The sequence below is a fragment of the Microcaecilia unicolor genome, chromosome 13 (assembly GCF_901765095.1).
Source record: "Microcaecilia unicolor chromosome 13, aMicUni1.1, whole genome shotgun sequence".
Lineage (NCBI taxonomy): Eukaryota > Metazoa > Chordata > Amphibia > Gymnophiona > Siphonopidae > Microcaecilia > Microcaecilia unicolor.
This window is the reverse complement of record NC_044043.1, coordinates 92,909,114-92,927,778: the sequence shown is the minus strand read 5'-3', so window position 1 is coordinate 92,927,778 and position 18,665 is coordinate 92,909,114. Positions and strand designations below refer to the sequence as shown.

At 46.8% G+C, this 18,665-nt stretch overlaps 1 protein-coding gene across 1 annotated transcript in view; it reads left to right on the top strand.

Moving 5' to 3' along the window:
- The window catches only part of HSPG2 (heparan sulfate proteoglycan 2), a 428,317-nt gene that overhangs the window by 224,826 nt on the left and 184,826 nt on the right, over positions 1 to 18,665 (top strand). The window contains 7 exon segments of the mRNA XM_030222172.1: positions 3,496 to 3,643; positions 6,105 to 6,232; positions 6,957 to 7,043; positions 8,215 to 8,273; positions 12,313 to 12,386; positions 14,357 to 14,497; positions 16,884 to 17,066. Coding sequence (XP_030078032.1) covers positions 3,496 to 3,643; positions 6,105 to 6,232; positions 6,957 to 7,043; positions 8,215 to 8,273; positions 12,313 to 12,386; positions 14,357 to 14,497; positions 16,884 to 17,066 — 820 coding nt within the window.

The window sequence follows — 18,665 nt, the reverse complement described above, 5'->3', positions numbered from 1 at the left end:
TACATTCCAACAGATTTCACGTGTCGATTGCAGCTGCTCTGGTGTTTTCCTTCCTCCTCATCTTCAAGTAACTTTCTCTTCTTTAAATAAACTAAGGTAATCAATAGAAGTAAAACAAAATAAAACATGGAAAAGAAAATAAGATGATACCTTTTTTATTGCCCTTCTTCGTCAGATCAGAAATAAGCAAGTGTTGGTAGATGACAGTATATATAAGTGAGACATCAAAGCATTTCAGTGACAGTCTAACAGGATGGGGGTGGATAGATACTCCCATCCCCACCAGTGCTGGCTTCCCGACAGCCACCAAACTTAAAACACAAGCTAATCAGACGTAAGCTCCCAACACAGACTCAAAAAGAAGAGAATGGCACACATCCTTGCAATATATCCAGTTGCAAGCTATGCCAAAACATTTCACAGGACCCCACGTTCATTCACAAAGGAAAAATATTCAACTTAAAGGAATCCTTTACATGCTCATCTTCCAATGTGGTATACATCATTCAGTGTAAAGAATGTGACGAAGGATGCTACGTTGGAGAAACAAGCCAGATGCTAAAGACAAGATTCAATTTACATAGACATCACATGAAGAATGCCAGTGCCAGCCAGGATGCCACGCCTGTGGGGCAGCACTTTACAAAACCAGAACACTGTACCAGTGATTTCATAGTAAGAATCCCGAAAGGTAACTTTAAAACAATACAGGAACTTAAGACCTTTGAAGTCAGAATGATTACCGTATTTTTCGGACTATAAGACGCACTTTTTTCCCCCAAAATTTGGGAGGAAAATGGGGGGTGCGTCTTATAGTCCGAAGGTAGCGTTTTTTTTTACCTCCGTTCCGTACTTACAGGATTCCGTGTTCCCTGGTGGTCTAGTGACGTCGGGGCAGGAAAGAGCCCCCTCTTTCCTGCCCATCGCGCTGCTCTCCGTGCTTCTCAATGCTTTCCGACGGTCTCGGCGTCGGAAAGCATTGAGAAGCACGGAGAGCAGCGCGATGGGCAGGAAAGAGGGGGCTCTTTCCTGCCCCGATGTCACTAGACCACCAGGGAACACGGAATCCTGTAAGTACGGACGGAGGTCCAAAACCCGGACAAGACGCACCGGAGCACCTAGGTTTTAGAGGAGGGAAAGAGGAAAATTTTTTTTTCCCTATTTCCCTCCTCTAAAACCTAGGTGCGTCTTATGGTCCGGTGCGTCTTATAGTCCGAAAAATACGGTAAATATTTTGACACCCACCAGACAGGACTTAACAAAGATCTGGGTTTTCTAGCCCATTATAAACCATGAAGTTGTATTGCTCCGTTTGTCACCCTCCTCCCACCCAGTGGCGTAGCCAGACTGCCAATTTTGGATGGGCCTGAACCTAAAGTGGGTGGGCACAAAATTTTCTGTCTACCAGCAAAATTTAGTCACACTAATCAGATGCATTTGTCACATAGCGGTAAAGTGCTGCTTTTCAGTGCATCAGGTTTCAGAAAATAATTTAATAGCATAACACCCTTTTCAATGAGCTTTCAGAGGCCAAAACCTCCTGCCTCAGGTCAGTATAATGCTGTTATGGTATCCTCTCCTGACCTAAGGAAGGAAGTATTGGTCTCTGAAACTTCATTAACACAGGTACCATATTACTTTATCCTAAATTAAAAATAAAATTATTTTCTTTACCTTTGTTGTATGGCCATTTACTTTTTCTCATTGTGTTGCTCCCAGTCTCTAGATTCTGCTTTCCTTCGTCTTTCTCTTGCCAGGGTTTCCTGTCCATTCACCACCTATGGCTTTTCATCTTTTCCTCACCATTGTTCTCCACATGCCCCTTCCTCTTATTCTCCAGTCTTTCCCTACTCTGTCCTCTCCCTCTTTCCATCCAGCAGCTCCCCTCTTTCTCTCCCCATCCTTCCAGTGTCTCCCCTCTTTCTTTTGCATCCAGCATCTCCTTTTTCTCCCTACCCTTCCATCCAGTGTCTTCCCTCTTTCTCTCCTCATCCTTCCACCCATCTCCCTCTCTCTTGATCCTTCCATCTAGTGTCTCTATCTCCCCTCTCCTTCTATCCAGTGTCTCTCTATCTCTCTACCCTTTTCTGTTCAGTCTCCCCTCTCTGTCCACATCCTTCCAGTCTCTCCCCTTTCTCTCTGCATCCTTTCATCCATCTCCCCTCTTTCTCTCCCTCTCCTCCCATGTCCAGCAGCTCTCTCCCCTCCAGTCCCTTCTTCCTCTCCCTCCCATGTCCAGCAGCTCTCTCCCATCCAATCCCCTCCTCCTCTCCATCCCATGTCTAGCAGCTCTCTCCCTTCCCTCTAGTCCCTTCTTCCTCTTCCTCCCTTGTCTAGCAGCTCTCCAGCCCCTTCCTCCTCTCCCTCCCATGTCCCAGCAGCTCTCTCCCTTCCCACCAGTCCCTTCTTCCTCCCATGTCCCAGAAGCTCTCTCCCTTCCCTCCAGTCCCTTCTTCCTCTCCCTCCCATGTCCCAGAAGCTCTCTCCCTTCCCTCCAGTCCCTTCTTCCTCTCCCTCCCATGTCCCAGAAGCTCTCTCCCATGTCCAGTAGCTCTCTTCCTTCTTCCTCTCCCTCCCATGTCCCAGTAGCTCTCTCCCTTCCCTCAAGTCCCTTCCCCGCGTTCAGCGTTTCCTTCCTGCCCTGTCTTCTCCCCAGGCTCCGCTGCATCGGTCCCTGCAAGTGGAATCCTTCTCCTTTTCAGCCGTCGCGCTGCGCTGCCATTCACACAGGCAGCTTCGCTCTCCCCCACCGCGTTATCCGGCCCTAAACAGGAAGTGCATCATAGAGGGCCAGAATGGACACGGCAGGGGAGGAGTGAAGCTGCCTGTGTGAATGGCAGCGCAGCGCGACGGCTGAAAGGGAGAAGGATTCCACTTGCAGGGACCGATGCAGCGGAGCCTGGGGAGAAGACAGGGCAGGAAGGAAACGCTGAACGCTGCCTCCGCGGGACAAAAGGACCTGGAGGGAAAATTGGTGGGCCCACCCGTGGCTACGCCCCTGCTCCCACCTATCCACCCCCATCCTGTTAGACTGTCACTGAAGTGCTTTGATGTTTCACTCATATATACTGTCATCTACCAACACTTGCTTATTTCCGATCTGACGAAGAAGGGCAACCTTCGAAAGCTAATCAAGAAATGTATTGTTATGTCCAATAAAAAAGGTATCATCTTATTTTCTTTTCCATGTTTTATTTTGTTTTATTTCTATTGATTACCTTAGTTTATTTAAAATCTCATTCACCCTGCTCATCGACAAATCTAGGTAGCTTAGGATGCTCAGTTGAAGACAGAACTACAACGCCCCCTGCCTGAAAGCAATGGGATAAAGCCAGGACTGGCTCAGCTTCTCCCTCATGACATAGAACTGTGGCATCATCCTACTTTGTAATAAACATGAGTATTGTCCAGCTCTGCTGCTTCCTTCTTAGTGTTTGGGCTGTACTTTGACATGGGCTTGACAATCTTCCTTAAGTTAACTATTTCTCATTTTAGGTGTCCGGCTGGTTATTTGGGGCTGTCGTGTGAGACCTGCGCCACCAAATTTGAGCGAGTGCCCGGTGGACCCTACTTGGGCACCTGTGCTGGCTGCAGGTGCAATGGCCATGCCAGCTCCTGTGACCCCGTGTCTGGCTACTGCCTGGTAAGTCGTTTTCTCCCAGTCAGGGAAAGGGAAATGGGACTTGATATACCACCTTTCTGAGATTTTTGCAACTACATTCAAAGTGGTTTACATATATTCAGGTACTTATTTTGTACCAGGGACAATGGAGAGTTAAGTGACTTGCCCACAGTCACAAGGAGCTGCAGTAGGGATTGAACCCAGTTCCCCAGGATCAAAGTCCACTGCACTAACCACTAGGCTACTCCTCCACTAGCAACATTCCATGTAGAATCTGAAATAATAGCAACATTCCATATAGAATCTCAAATAGTAGCAACAGAATCTCAAATAGTAGCAACAATCCATGTAGAATCTCAAACAGTAGCCAACATTCCATGTAGAATCTCAAATAGGGAAAGGGAAATGGGTCTTGATATACTACTACTACTACTTAGCATTTCTATAGCGCTGCCAGGGTTACGCAGTGCTATACAAGTTTAACATGGGGAAGGACCGTCCCTGCTCAAAAGAGCTTACAATCTAAAGGTTACAAACTATGTAGTCAGTGTAGGTATCATGAGTGGGGAAGGTGGTTATACGCCAAAAGCAAGGGAGAAGAGATGGGCTTTGAGTAAGGACTTGAAGATGGGCAGGGAGGGCACATTACGTCTGGGCTCGGGAAGGCTGTTCCAGGCATATGGTGATGCGAGGCAGAAGGGGAGGAGTCTGGAGTTAGCGGTAGTGGAGAAGGGTACAGATAGGAGTGATTTGTCCTGAGAGCGGAGGTTACGGGTGGGATCATACGGGGAGAGGAGTGTAGAGAGGTACTGGGGAGCTGCAGATTGAGTGCATTTGAAGGTTAAAAGGAGAAGCTTGAACTGTATACGGTAGCGGATCGGGAGCCAGTGAAGTGACTTGAGGAGAGAGGTGATATGAGAGTATCGGTTCACGCGGTAGATAAGACGTGCGGCAGAATTTTGGACAGATTGAAGGGGGGATAGATGGTTAAGCGGGAGGCCAGTGAGAAGAAGGTTGCAATAGTCAAGACGAGAGGTGACGAGCGAGTGGACGAGGGTTCAGGTGGTCTGTTCAGAGAGGAATGGGCTTACTACTGCCTTTCTGTGGTTTTGAAACTACATTCAAACCAGTTTACATAGTATATACAGGTACTTAGTCGTACCTGGGGCAATGGAGGGTTAAGTGTGACTTGCCCAGTCACAAGGAGCTGCAGTTGGAATCGAACTCCGTTCCCCAGGATCAAAGTCCACTGCACTAACCACTAAGTTACTCCTCCACTCTGGCCACTGAGAAACAGAGCCGGGCCTGGAGAGGGCCATTCCCCCCCCCCCCCCCAACACACACACACTTGGGCCATAGCCGCCCCCTCCCCCTTACCTGCCTGTGACTGCTCCTCCCTCGGTCTGTCACTCTCCTGTTCCCATGTGCCGGGTCTCAGGTTATTGCATTAACCCAATCACCCGGGTCCCGACACACAGGAGAAGGAGAGAGAGAGAGGGAGCAAAACCTTCTCCCTGCCTCCGGATGCCTTGCTGGCGATGGACCCCTCTTGGAGGCTGGGCCCAAGGAATTTTGTCGCCCCCATCCCCCTCCTTGGAGGCCCTGGTCTCAGAGCTAAGAGCCTCTAAATATTCCCTAAACTGTGCTGCTCATTTTTTTACTACTTTCATTTTTCATGAGGTGGGAGGGAGTGGTGTTATCTGGTAGGCATGTTACTCCCTGTGTTGTGCGTTAGGTATCGAGGGTGGGGTGGCCTTCATCTGCAGGGGGAGTAAACGGGTGATACAGGGTAGATATAAACTTTAGTTTAAACAGTTTTTATTAGTGATCAATGCAAGAAAAAAACAATACAATGAAAAACACATAGGAAGTGAATCCAGCACGATGTCCATCAAATGAATACAAGCAAATCAAGTATCAATCAGTCCACACCCAACCCGTTCCTACTCAAACCCAACCCACAAAACATTGGGGATTGTGCTTTTATATTCCCCAGTACCCAAAAAAAGCCTAAGGTCAATAATAAACAGTAGTCCATTTCTCCCGTCCCTACCTCACAACCTAATAGCCCCCCAACAGAGAGCAGAGCATAAGAGACCCAAGAATCGCCATTGTTGTGTCAATATATATGGCAATGAAATGCTTCCAACGCCGAGGAGTAAGATGAGCTCCCCCCTCCCATCTCCCGTAGCAAAAGGGTGGGTAGATATAATAAACTTTTAAAGGGGTAGTTTTGTTAGCCTGGTGTAATAAAAATGACAGAGACAGGTGGCATCTTGTAGATTAACCAACTTATTGGGGAATGAGCCCACTTTGTCAGATGCAGATATGTGTTTTCCTGGATTGTGTGGTAGGAGTTGGGAAGTAGGAGATTCGGGGTGGTTGCGAATGGATATCGTGGGGTAACATATGTCTTTGGGCAGGGTGTTGCCGCTCATATTTTCAGACAATTTTGGTGCTGATTGTTCTCTTTCTTTTGCAGAACTGTCAACATAACACAGAGGGGCCACAGTGTAATAAATGTAAATCAGGCTTTTTTGGTGATGCCACTAAAGGCACTCCTGAGGCCTGCAGGCCTTGTCCCTGCCCTACCACGGATCCCTGGCGCAGGTGAGTGATAGGGGACTGATATAGCCCCCGCCCTGGTATCCTGTACAGCACAGGAGCCTCTGACCCCTCCATTCCCTAGGGGATCCACCCCACTATATGTCATAAAACTCGTCCTGTACCGCCCAGAGCCCTACATTCCCAACACACCTGCTCTCCCTCTCCCAGTATGTTATATAGCCCCTCTCCCTCCATATTCAAATTAGCACATACAACACTTCAAACCTCTAACCAAAAGCTCCTGAAGGGCACTAAATCCCTCCTCAAAACCTACCTTTTCTGTGAAGCCTTTGGCCTCCCCCCCCCCCCCACTTGATGCCCTTTTGCTTGCCTTTCATTTCCCTTCCTTTGTTTTGGTCTCCCTTTTCTCTTCCTCCTTACCTCCTCCCTAGTTCTCCTCTATTCCCTACACCAGTGGTTCCCAAACCTGGTCCTGGAGGCACCCCAGCCAGTCAGGTTTTTGGGATATCCACAATTAATATTCATGAGAGAGGTTTACCAGCTGAAACTCCGACCCTTTGTGTCTTAGTACCTGTCCCTCAATGCTTATGTAGTGCCCTCTCTCCGGGGGGGGGGGGGGGGGAGTGGAATACCATCAAAAGACCACTGAAGTGATACTAGATATAGCCGACAGTCCTAGTCCTGTCCATCCTGCTTCTGAGGCTGGGCGAGGGGCATTCAGTACTCATTGGCTGACCAGTTCTTTAATGCATATTACAATCTCCAGTTTTTCAGACACCTGTTTTCTGGACATTGATGGGCAGCCGACGTGTGATAACTGTATCCTTGGTTACACCGGGCGTCGATGTGAAAGGTAGGTGTCCTTCCTCTGCCTCCTGACTACTTAAAATTCTGAATTTGAATGTGCTTGAGACAGACATAGAGAGGGGCAGTAAGAGGAAGGATGGATAATGACTGGAGATGGATTGGAATTTGCAGTGGTTAAGTAGACAATGGACAGTTGGGCAGACTGGGTGAGCGATGTGTTGCCTATCTGCTAAAATTTGCAAAGTACACAAAGGTGGAAGTAAACCAAATCCAAATGACCAGCACTGAAAGCACATCGCACCTCTTTCTGAGAGGTTCAGGTGCTTCATCTACAAACGTCAATTTTTTTGACCCCTAAGGAAGGCTTTGTAGCCGAAACACGGACCGTGTAGGGTCCCGTGTTCTTGGTGCTCTTACTACTGTGTTTTCAGTGCTGGTCGTTTGGATTTGGTTTACTTGGATTTGGTTTACAGACGTTCAAATATCTGAAAGGTATTAATCCGCAAACGAACCTTTTCCGGAGATGGGAAGGCGGTAGAACTAGAGGACATGAAATGAGATTGAAGGGGGGCAGATTCAAGAAAAATGTCAGGAAGTATTTTTTCACGGAGAGAGCGGTGGATGCTTGGAATGCCCTCCCGCGGGAGGTGGTGGAGATGAAAACGGTAACGGAATTCAAACATGCGTGGGATAAACATAAGGGAATCCTGTTCAGAAGGAATGGATCCTCAGAAGCTTAGCGGAGATTGGGAGGCGGGGCTAGTGCTGGGCAGACTTCTACGGTCTGTGACCTGAAAATGGCAGATACAAATCAAGGTAAGGTATACACAAAAAGTAGCACATATGAGTTTATCTTGTTGGGCAGACTGGATGGACCGTGCAGGTCTTTTTCTGCCGTCATCTACCACGTTACTATGTTACTTCCACCTTTGTGTACTTTGCAGTTCTTGGCTTCTTTGTGCAAGACGTGGACCCCCCCCCCCCCTTTTTCTGTGCCTATCTGCTAAGACAGCTGTGTGATCAAGTTGCAGGAAAGAACCAGCGCTTTTGTGCGTATCAGATGTTGGCTAGATCTTTGGCTTTGCTCGGGAACAGAGCAATATTTCTTAGAAAGTAGGGTACAAGAGACTGTTTATCCCTTTTTGACGGAGCTCGCAGGTGTTTTATGCTTTTGTTGTTGTTATATTCAGACTTTGATATTAGCTCCTGTCCTGCAGGTGTGCTGAGGGCTATGAGGGGAATCCTTTCCAGCCTGGCGGGAGGTGCCGGCCGACAGGTCAGTAGTAGAGCTGCTTTCAACATATTGTGCACCACAGCTCAGCAATTGGGTGACTCCATGAGAAACAAGACACCTTGCAACTTGGACCCCTAAAGAAACGCATGGGTGCCACAGGGAAGGGGGGTGAGCATGCTGGCCTGTGGTATGGGCCATCTCACCTCAAGGAGCCCATCATGGACCAGAATTATTGTATCTTGCCTTGATCTTTCTGTCCCCCTCGAGCTCTTACCAGGGAGTGCTCTGTAATCTTTGAACCTAAATCTCTACCACTTCACTAACAGTGCTGGGTCTGGGACTCATCAGGGTCTCTCCTCAGGGTTGGTCATAGGGTATCGGACAGAGTAGGTGAACCTTCAGTCATATGCCCCCCCCCCCACACACAATTCCCCCCATAATTCAGCCTCTCCCTTTCCTGTCTATACCATCCCAGAGATGGCCAGAATCTTCCCTTCCTTTCGCTGCCCCCCACCTTTGTCGGCCAGCATCTTATTTCCCTTTCCCTACCCCCACCTCCACCCTGTGCCCAGCATTTACCCCCTCTTCCCTCCCTGCTTTCAAGCCATTGAAATACCACTGCCTACATCCTTTCGGGCCAGCACAACGTTTAAAGAAAATTGAGTTGTGTTCAGTCTCCATAAGCACAGATCCATCCTGAAGCCCTGTCCCTCTCTGACAGGAAGTCTGCTACCTATACTTAAAGGGCCAGTACAGCATTCCATGTTGTGGCTTCAGGCCAGCATGGGATAATAAGATAGAGGATGATGTGGCAGGCCTGGCAGGGAGATGCTCACACCTCTTTCAGTAGTAGCTCGTGAGTTACATTCAGGTACACTGGGTATTAGACTCTGATATTCAATGCTGGACTGTGTATTGAATATCCAGGTCTGACCAGACCAACATTTATGCAGGTCCCAGCTAAATGTATTTTATTTATTAGGATCTGCGTAGGACAGGTAGGCAGGTCCTGGCTGAATATTATCTGGGACCTACAAAAGGAGATCTGTCCCGGTGGCCATTTTCTATGAAGAGCCACGAGGGGCAGGAGTGAATGGGGTTCGTTCCTGCCCCGAAGACCCCTAGATCACCAGGCTGTTCGGGTAGACCTGGGGGGCCTGCTGTGACTTGGGGGAGGGTGGGAAGAAGGATCAGTTTCTGGCCTGTACCTAGTAGTTATGCGTGTGCCAGACGATATTCAGTACCAGCACTCGCAGAGTTAAGTGTGTGTGATAAACATAAAGGAATCCTCCTCAGAAGGAAGGGATCCCCAGAAGCTTAGCCAGCGGTGGGAGGCAGGGCTGGTGGTTGGGAGGTGGGGATAGTGCTGGGCAGACTTATACGGTCTGTGCCAGAGTCGGTGGTGGGTGGCGGGGCGGGTGGTTGGGAGGCAGGGATAGTGCTGGGCAGACTTATGCGGTCTGTGCCCTGAAAAAGACAGGTACAAATCAAGGTAAGGTATACACAAAAAATGGCACATGTGAGTTTATCTTGTTGGGCAGACTGGGTGGACCGTGCAGGTCTTTTTCTGCCGTCATCTACTATCTTACTATGTGCCAGAGGTCTCTCACCCCTGCCCGCCCTCCCCCCCAAAAAACCTCTGCCACCCTAGGCGAATATCCTGACAGGGCCGGCCCTGGGTCTCCTGGGCCCATTGCTCTTGGCTGATTGGGCCAGCTTGTTTTCCATGATTGATCTTTAAGTACTGGTGTGTCCAACAAAGGTTAAATAAGAAAGCACATGGTTCATGATGAAAAATGGCCTCTGTCACAATTGGACTCTCTTCTTGGAGTGGGACAGGTGGCCAGAGTAGCAGGATAAGACCAGAAAACGTGCTGTTTGTGGCCTCGGGCAATTGCCCTCACTTTCTTCAGGTGTCAACCTTGTCTGTAAGCTCTTTAGGGCTGTGCCTGAATTATAACTTACCTTGAACATAGTTTTGGAAAGACAAATAATTAATTCAAAATCTTTCCTAAATTATGAAACAAGGTTCCTTTGTTACTGCCTTCATTCCAACACAAATTTAAAAAATGTCCCTGTATTTTTTTTATGTTTCAACAATTTTTAATGGTAAATCAACAAATGAAACACAACTTTGGCACCCAATTGCTTTGACGACAATTGTCATATTTCCGTATAACTAATACAATTAGAGCATTTGCACTTCCAACCAATTTTTACAAGTTACTTCCCCAAATCCTTATTCACTACCCCCACCTTCCCTCTAAGGCTTTATCACCTCTTTTCGTAACAGAAGTATTGCAAAACCCCCAATGCGCCCAACTCCAAGATGTGATCTCAAAGAGTAGTTACCTTGTTAACAACTTTACCCTATTGTCCCTGTATTTTAAAAAAAAATCTTTATAAGTTCTTGGATTCACACAGTAATGCAACATTTTTTGGTTTTTTTTTTTTTTAGCATATTTCTCTATATATATCCTGTAACAATTACTTCCTCTGCATAACAACCCCCCCTCCCCCTTCCCTTCCTTTCTCCTGTACAGTACGGTTATCCTGGTCATACAATCTCTAGATCTAGTAACTCTGTAAAACAGAGTCTCTTAATGTCAGTCTTACTCATGGTGGTGGTATCACTAGTTGCGGATCATCAAGTTCCACCCCTGCCTGGGACCCTCCACACTATATTTGTCCCATACTTTAAAGAAATGGGTTATTTGTCCATTTTGAATCGCCGTCATTTTTGACATCTGATAACATGTAGTCCATTTTATGTATCACCTTTATCACTGGGGGGAGCAAGCTGTCTGTTCCATGTTGAGCCCAGTGTTAGAGTGTCCCTGTGTTAATAGCTATGAGTTGCTGTGGGATAAGTCTATGTGAGGTTTCAAAAGATATTTCCTTTGGGTGGGGGGAGAGAGAATCAGAAGCTATCACTGTTCTTCCCAGTTTGCATCATAAGACACTGAACTGGTACCAGATAACAGGATTCTCTCTTTCCCTTCTCACGTTCATGAGCTGATTCATCATCCCACCCAGATCTCTTGGTAAAGGGGCTCGTTATTCACAAAGCAGATACACCAAGCCAAACAAACACGAGGAAGCACATTCAAACGTGAGAGTTCCCCTACAGAAAACTTCACAGCCATGTCGGTTCCCTTTTCGGATTCATCTGGTCTAATGGGACTGGTCAGTTTTACTACTACTACTTATCATTTCTATAGCGCTACTAGACGTACGCAGCGCTGTACACTTGAACATGAAGAGACAGTCCCTGCTCGACAGAGCTTACAATCTAATTAGGACAAACAGGACAAACACGGGATAAGGACAAAGAGTAGCAACATTCTGTGCAGAATCCCAAAGAGTAGCAAGATTCCAGAATCCCAAACACTACTACTACTTATCATTTCTATAGCACTACTAAATGTACGCAGCACTGTACACTTGAGCATGAAGAGACAGTCCCTGCTCGACAGAGCTTACAATCTAATTAGTTTCATGAGAAGGACTAAAATAGCCGCTAGACCTTTGTACTGTGGAACCCTAACAGGAAGTACTAGGCCAGGCTGTGGAGTTGGGACACCCTGACCAAACCTTCGACTCTGATTCCAACTGCTCAATTTTTCTACTGTCCAACTGCATCTCCAGCTCTGACCCCTACTAATATTAGGATTTAAATTTTTGGTCTGGATCTACACTACTGGTATGTTTTTACCAGTAACATAGTAGATGACGGCAGAAAAAGACCTGCACGGTCCATCCAGGATCCAGTACAAAGATATAAGGTAAATTTTTATTTTGAAGCTGGAGTCCGAGTCGGTACATTTTTACTGACTCCGACTCTACACCCTTGTGAAAATGTCCCCTTTACCCTTTATGAAAGGTACAGTTCAGAAATCACTCATTTCTTTGTGTTCAATAAATAGTTCTCAGAAATTATCCCTGAAACTCAGCAACTGTCGATATGGTTGATCTTTTAAATGTCTGGCATATCATTTGCGTAGGGAAGGGATTTCTCTACCTCCAGTCTCTCTGCGGCTGGACTTGGACTGCTGAATGTGGCTTCATTTTTGTCCCCTAGGTGAGAGCTTGCAGCAGTGTGATGAGAGAGGGAGCAGGACCCCTTCCCCCACCACCACTTCTTGTCTCTGTAAGGTGAGGGGGTTTCTTTTGTTCTTGGTTGCTTTTTAAATGTTGAGCCTGTGGGAGAAGGGGTGGGGAGGAGTCTCGTCTTTGGTAAGGAACTCCCCCTGGCATGGACCGAGTGGTGACAGCATCCATTTTAAGGTTCCCTTCTGATGCCTTTCCATTAGGATGGCCCAGCTTTCCCAAGCTATTGTGATTAAACTGTAGACTACGTATAATGGGAATAGGATGCTTATCATAAAACTCCACTTGAAATTTTAATTGAATGTGAGGGAGGGGGAGAGGCCATACTGTGTCCTCCTAAACGCAGGACCGTTGATCACCCTGCTTTCCATCCAGCTCTCATCAGGGAGTCATGAATAGCCCTGCCCTCATAAGGACATGGTGCAGCAGTGGCCTCCATTATAGAGAGGAGAATGCAGGTGTCCATACAGCGACTTCTGCCACTGCTCCACAGCTACCACTAAGTGTCACTGCAGTAGAAGTACTAGACTGTCCATTTCCGATGGGCTGTGAGTGGTACATAAGTAATTCCACACTGGGAAAAGACCAAGGGTCCATCGAGCCCAGCATCCTGTCCTCGACAGCGGCCAATCCAGGCCAAGGGCACCTGGCGAGCTTCCCAAATGTACAAACATTCTATACAATCAAGCCATTGTGACATCACTAATGAGGTTGGCTCTTATTGGTGGAATGAGCCACTATGACATCACAATACGTTAAATCACTGCTCTATGTAATAAAAGTGAGCCAAGTAGAGGACATAAGTACATAAGTAATGCCACACTGGGAAAAGACCAAGGGTCCATCGAGCCCAGCATCCTGTCCACGACAGCGGCCAATCCAGGCCAAGGGCACCTGGCGAGCTTCCCAAATGTACAAACATTCTATACAATCAAGCCATTGTGACATCACTAATGAGGTTGGCTCTTATTGGTGGAATGAGCCACTATGACATCACAATACGTTAAATCACTGCTCTATGTAATAAAAGTGAGCCAAGTAGAGGACATAAGTACATAAGTAATGCCACACTGGGAAAAGACCAAGGGTCCATCGAGCCCAGCATCCTGTCCACGACAGCGGCCAATCCAGGCCAAGGGCACCTGGCGAGCTTCCCAAATGTACAAACATTCTATACAATCAAGCCATTGTGACATCACTAATGAGGTTGGCTCTTATTGGTGGAATGAGCCACTATGACATCACAATAGGTTAAATCACTGCTCTATGTAATAAAAGTGAGCCAAGTAGAGGACATAAGTACATAAGTAATGCCACACTGGGAAAAGACCAAGGGTCCATCGAGCCCAGCATCCTGTCCTCGACAGCGGCCAATCCAGGCCAAGGGCACCTGGCAAGCTTCCCAAACGTACAAACATTCTATACATGTTATTCCTGGAATTGCGGATTTTTCCCAAGTCCATTTAGTAGCGGTTTATGGACTTGTCCTTTAGGAAACCGTCTAACCCCTTTTTAAACTCTGCCAAGCTAACCGCCTTCACCATGTTCTCCGGCAATGAATTCCAGAGTTTAATTATGCGTTGGGTGAAGAAAAAGTTTCTCCGATTTGTTTTAAATTTACTACACTGTAGTTTCATCGCATGCCCCCTAGACGTAGTATTTTTGGAAAGCGTGAACAGACGCTTCACATCCACCTCTTCCACGCCACTCATTATTTTATATACCTCTATCATGTCTCCCCTCAGCCGTCTCTTCTCCAAGCTGAAAAGCCCTAGCCTCCTTAGTCTTTCTTCATAGGGAAGTCGTCCCATCCCTGCTATCATTTTAGTCGCCCTTCTGCAGCCAGGAGGCTGAGCTGGGAATGGACCTCAAGTCTGTGATGCTGCCCAGTCTTTCCTTCCTGGACCTTGGGAATTATTAGCCATTAATATCAGCTTTATCCTTGGGTGCATCATCCTGTTGAAAGATGGAACATTTTGGTGGGCTTTTAACATATTTCCTTTGGTCGGTTTCAGCCAAATGTCATCGGGAATCGGTGCAATGAATGTAAAAGCGGAGCTTTCTATCTCAGTGACAAGAACCCGGAGGGCTGTCTGAAATGCTTCTGTATGGGAGTCACCAAGCAGTGTGCCAGCTCTTACTGGAACAGAGACCAGGTACTCGATTTAGGTCAGACTTAAAATGGGATGTAGCCCCTCTGATGATTAAGTAGGAGAACTTTGGGCTGTTGGCCATATGTGACTTCAGCTTGTTATGTTTTAGGTTTATTGGTTAACCCCTTCCCCTACCTCAGTACACTTCCATTACCTCAGGAGTAAAAATGGATTGCAAGGCATAAATTTGCGATAAAGCAGTCACTCTGGTGGCATTGGTGTAAGAAAAATGCATTGCAAGTTTTATAAATTTACTGTGACGTGGCAAGATCTTAAGTGTCAGGAAAGAGAGGGATTTGTAACTAGTGAGCTAAGCCAGGGGTAGGCAACTCTGGTCCTCGAGAACTGTAGGCAGGTCAGGTTTTCAGGATATCCACAACAAATATGCAGGAAATAGATTTGCATACCATGGAGGCAGTGCTTGCAAATCTATCTCCTGCATATTCATTGTGGATATCCTGAAAACCTGCCCTGCCTGTGGCTCTCGAGGACCGGAGTTGCCTACCCCTGAGCTAGGCCATGGGTTCTCAGTGTAGTCCTTTGGAAACACCCAGCCCGTCGGGTATTTGACATATCCACAGTGAATAATACATGAGATACATTTGCATGCAGTTACCTCCACTGTATGCAAATATATTTCTTGCATACTTATTATGGGTATCCTGAAAATCTGGCTAAGTGTATCCCTAGGCCCGGGTTGAGAATTCCTGAGCTAAGCAGATGAAAGGTACATGGGGGTGTCCTGCAGGGCCGCTATCTGTGCTATTTTTTTTTTTCAAGGGGGGGAGAGGGGAAGCAGCACATGGTTAGCTATTTGTTAATGGTTGCTCTAGCCACTGGTGGGGGTCTGTCATCCATGAGGGGTGCAATGATTAGTTAGAGTTATATGTTGATTCTCAGTAGTCCAGCCTCAACAACATAAGTCTTACTGAGCACTGACAAAAATATAGATATATATCATCACGTTGATCAGCAAATGAAGTTCTACAGGGGTAGGAAACGGTTAAGATTTTGAAAATGATAATAGACCAGAAACAATTGAATAAAATGGAATATTATTACAGATTGTTGTTTTCCCAGAGTTCCGGGTATGACTCCTAAAGTTTTTTCCTCTGAAATGATTCCTCTTAGTATATGAATTCAAAAGGAGTGAAACCTGTGAAACTGGGATTACTTTAATCAGTGGGACTTGGATCAGAGATTCAAGTGTTTGTATTGTTAAATCATTTCTGGTCTTAAAAGAGAAAAAAAAATGAAATCAGGTGTATTATTTCCACTAATATTGGACAATAACTATGTTTCCAACGAAATAAATTGACTTTGCACCGTTTTGGGTTTGAAGAAGCCAACCAGACGATCAATGTGGAATAATGATTCAGATAAATAATAACTGGGGATAATCAGGTTAATACCACGTTTTCTTTGTTTACTGTTGTTTAATTGATCTCCTTGTCTTGTTTCACTCTCCCTATTTATTTTTTGTGGTCTAAGAAAGATTGAGATTGTTTTCTTCTAATATTGTGTTAATGTACAGTCATCTCTGTATTACTGTTTGCAAGTGACCCTTGTAAAATGAAAAATGATAAATGATTAAAAAAAACAAACTATACTAGCAGTTTCTAAATAATAAAGTATGAGATCCATGAGACATGACAATTAGTGACGGGGGATATCCAGAGTTGCACTCCCTTTAACTGATTGATCTGGTCCTTTGGTGACTTACCTGTGTTAAAATACACATCCAGGTACCATCATGGCAAAGCTTGAACTTGATAAAAATAGCCCCGGTGGGTGTCACATTACCTATTGTACTTAGCGCAGTAGAGAGTAATTTGGAACATTCTGTCTTGCTTAACTCTCTCTTCCCTCATACTTGAGGTCAAGTGATCTTGCTCAGGACCTCACTGTAGTGGTGGATATGAGTGACATATCGATTTTTATGGCTCCTCTTTAGCCACCACCCTGTCTGTGCTGCCAGTTTTTGCATCGTCCAGATCTCAGAGGGACTCCATCACAAGGAAGACGATGGGCAATTGGATCTGCTCTACTTTTTGTGTAATGGGATAATATGTAGAAATTGGGAAGACCAACGTCAATTTAAGCCTCGCCCTTCTGAACCCTTTGCTGAAATACTTTTTCTTATGGGTAAATCTGTCACCTGTTTTAATGGACAGACATTTATCAGGGTTATTGGAGGGTACATTGGATATCCTACCTGGAGGGAGAGGATGGGCTTAGATGTCTTGATCTTTTCTTTTTGTGATTCTGTCATTGTAACACTGATGAATGTAGGATTCTGTAGCCCATGAAGGGCTTGCCATGGTTGTTGACTGGAGAAGTGTGCAGCAGTGGTTTCAGTAACCAAATATTTTATATCTTTATCGGGCAGGTTCGAGCAAGCGACAGTGAACGTGAGATGACAGAGTTTGCCTTGTCCAATTTGGCCAATACGAGGACCTTCAGTGAAGGAATTGGTGTCAGGGGTCAATCAGAGCTGATCTTTACTGCATTCAACTCTGTTCCCCAGGACAACTATTACTGGGTCTTACCAGAGCGCTTTAAGGGAGACAAGGTATTTCATGCATGGCTCTTTGTACTCTCCTGTCAATGTGCAACAGTGCCCAGAAATCGTTCAGGACAACCTAGTTTTCCCAGAATTTACTGGATGTTATTTTTAGATATGTCAAAATTCCTTTGTTCAGCTTCCAGAGCTCCTTACTTCACTGCGCTGTGCTGGTCAACCTTGACACCTTGAGTGGAGGAGTAAGTGGAGGAGTAGCCTAGTGGTTGGTGCAGTGGACTTTGATCCTGGGGAACTGAGTTCAATTCCCACTGCAGCTCCTTATGACTCTGGGCAAGTCACTTAACCCTCCATTGCCCCTGGTACAAAATAAGTACCTGAATATATGTAAACCGCTTTGAATGTAGTTGCAAAATACCACAGAAAGGCGGTATATCAAGTCCCAGTTTCCTTTCCCTATTGGAGATTCTACATGGAATGCTGCTACTATTTTATTTTTGTTACATTTGTACCCTGCGCTTTCCCACTGATGGCAGGCTCAATGCGGCTTACATGGGGCAATGGAGGGTTAAGTGAGCTGCCTGTGCCTGAAGTGGGAATCGAACTTGGTTCCTCAGTTCCCCAGGACCAAAGCCCACCACCCTAACCACTAGGCCACTCCTCCACTCTTGAGATTATGTTGCTACTATTTGAGATTCTACGTGGAATGTTAATGTTGCTATTCCACTAGCAACATTCCATGTAGAAGCCTGCCCTTGCAGATCAGCAACGCGGCCGCGCAGGCTTCTGGTTCTGTGAGTCTGACGTATGTGCAGGACGTCAGACTCACAGAAACAGAAGCCTTGGTTGCAGATTAGCAATGCGGCCGCACCGGAGAAGAGGACTTCAGCTGGCGGGGGTTGGGGACCCCCGCCAGCAAAGGTACCCGGCAGCGGGGGAGAGTTGGCGGTGGCGGGAAGAGGGGGTCGAAAGGGTTGGTGCTGGGGGAGGGGTCAAAGGGGTGATGGTGGTGGCGGGGGGGGGGGCTAAAATGTCCCCCTCACCTTGGGCTCTGGACCCCCCTCCCACCGAAGTCTGGCTACACCCCTGCTGCCAGGGGCGCAAGCTAACCTGGTGGTAGTCTCATTTTGGCATAAGCTGCACACATGTAGAGCCTACCTTGCCTTTGTTAAAGGGCCCCACAATGACTTATTTTGAGTACAGTTTTTTTTTTTTATTCTTTGCCTCTTTTTTTTTTCCCCCTGCCCTCCCCTCCTCTCCTCTCCATGTCCAGCGATCTCTTCTCTCCCCCTGCCCTCCTCTCCATGTCCAGTGATCTCTTCTCTCCCCCTGCCCTCTCCTCCTCTCCTCTCCATGTCCAGTGATCTCTTCTCTCCCCCTGCCCTCCCCTCCTCTCCATGTCCAGCAATCTCTTCTCTCCCCCTGCCCTCCCCTCCTCTCCTCGTCCAGTGATCTCTTCTCTCCCCCTGCCCTTCCCTCCTCTCCATGTCCAGCGATCTCTTCTCTCCCCCTGCCCTCCCCTCCTCTCCATGTCCAGTGATCTCGTCTCTCCCCCTGCCCTCACCTCCTCTCCTCTCCATGTCCAGTGATCTCTTCTCTCCCCCTGCCCTCCCCTCCTCTCCATGTCCAGTGATCTCTTCTCTCCCCCTG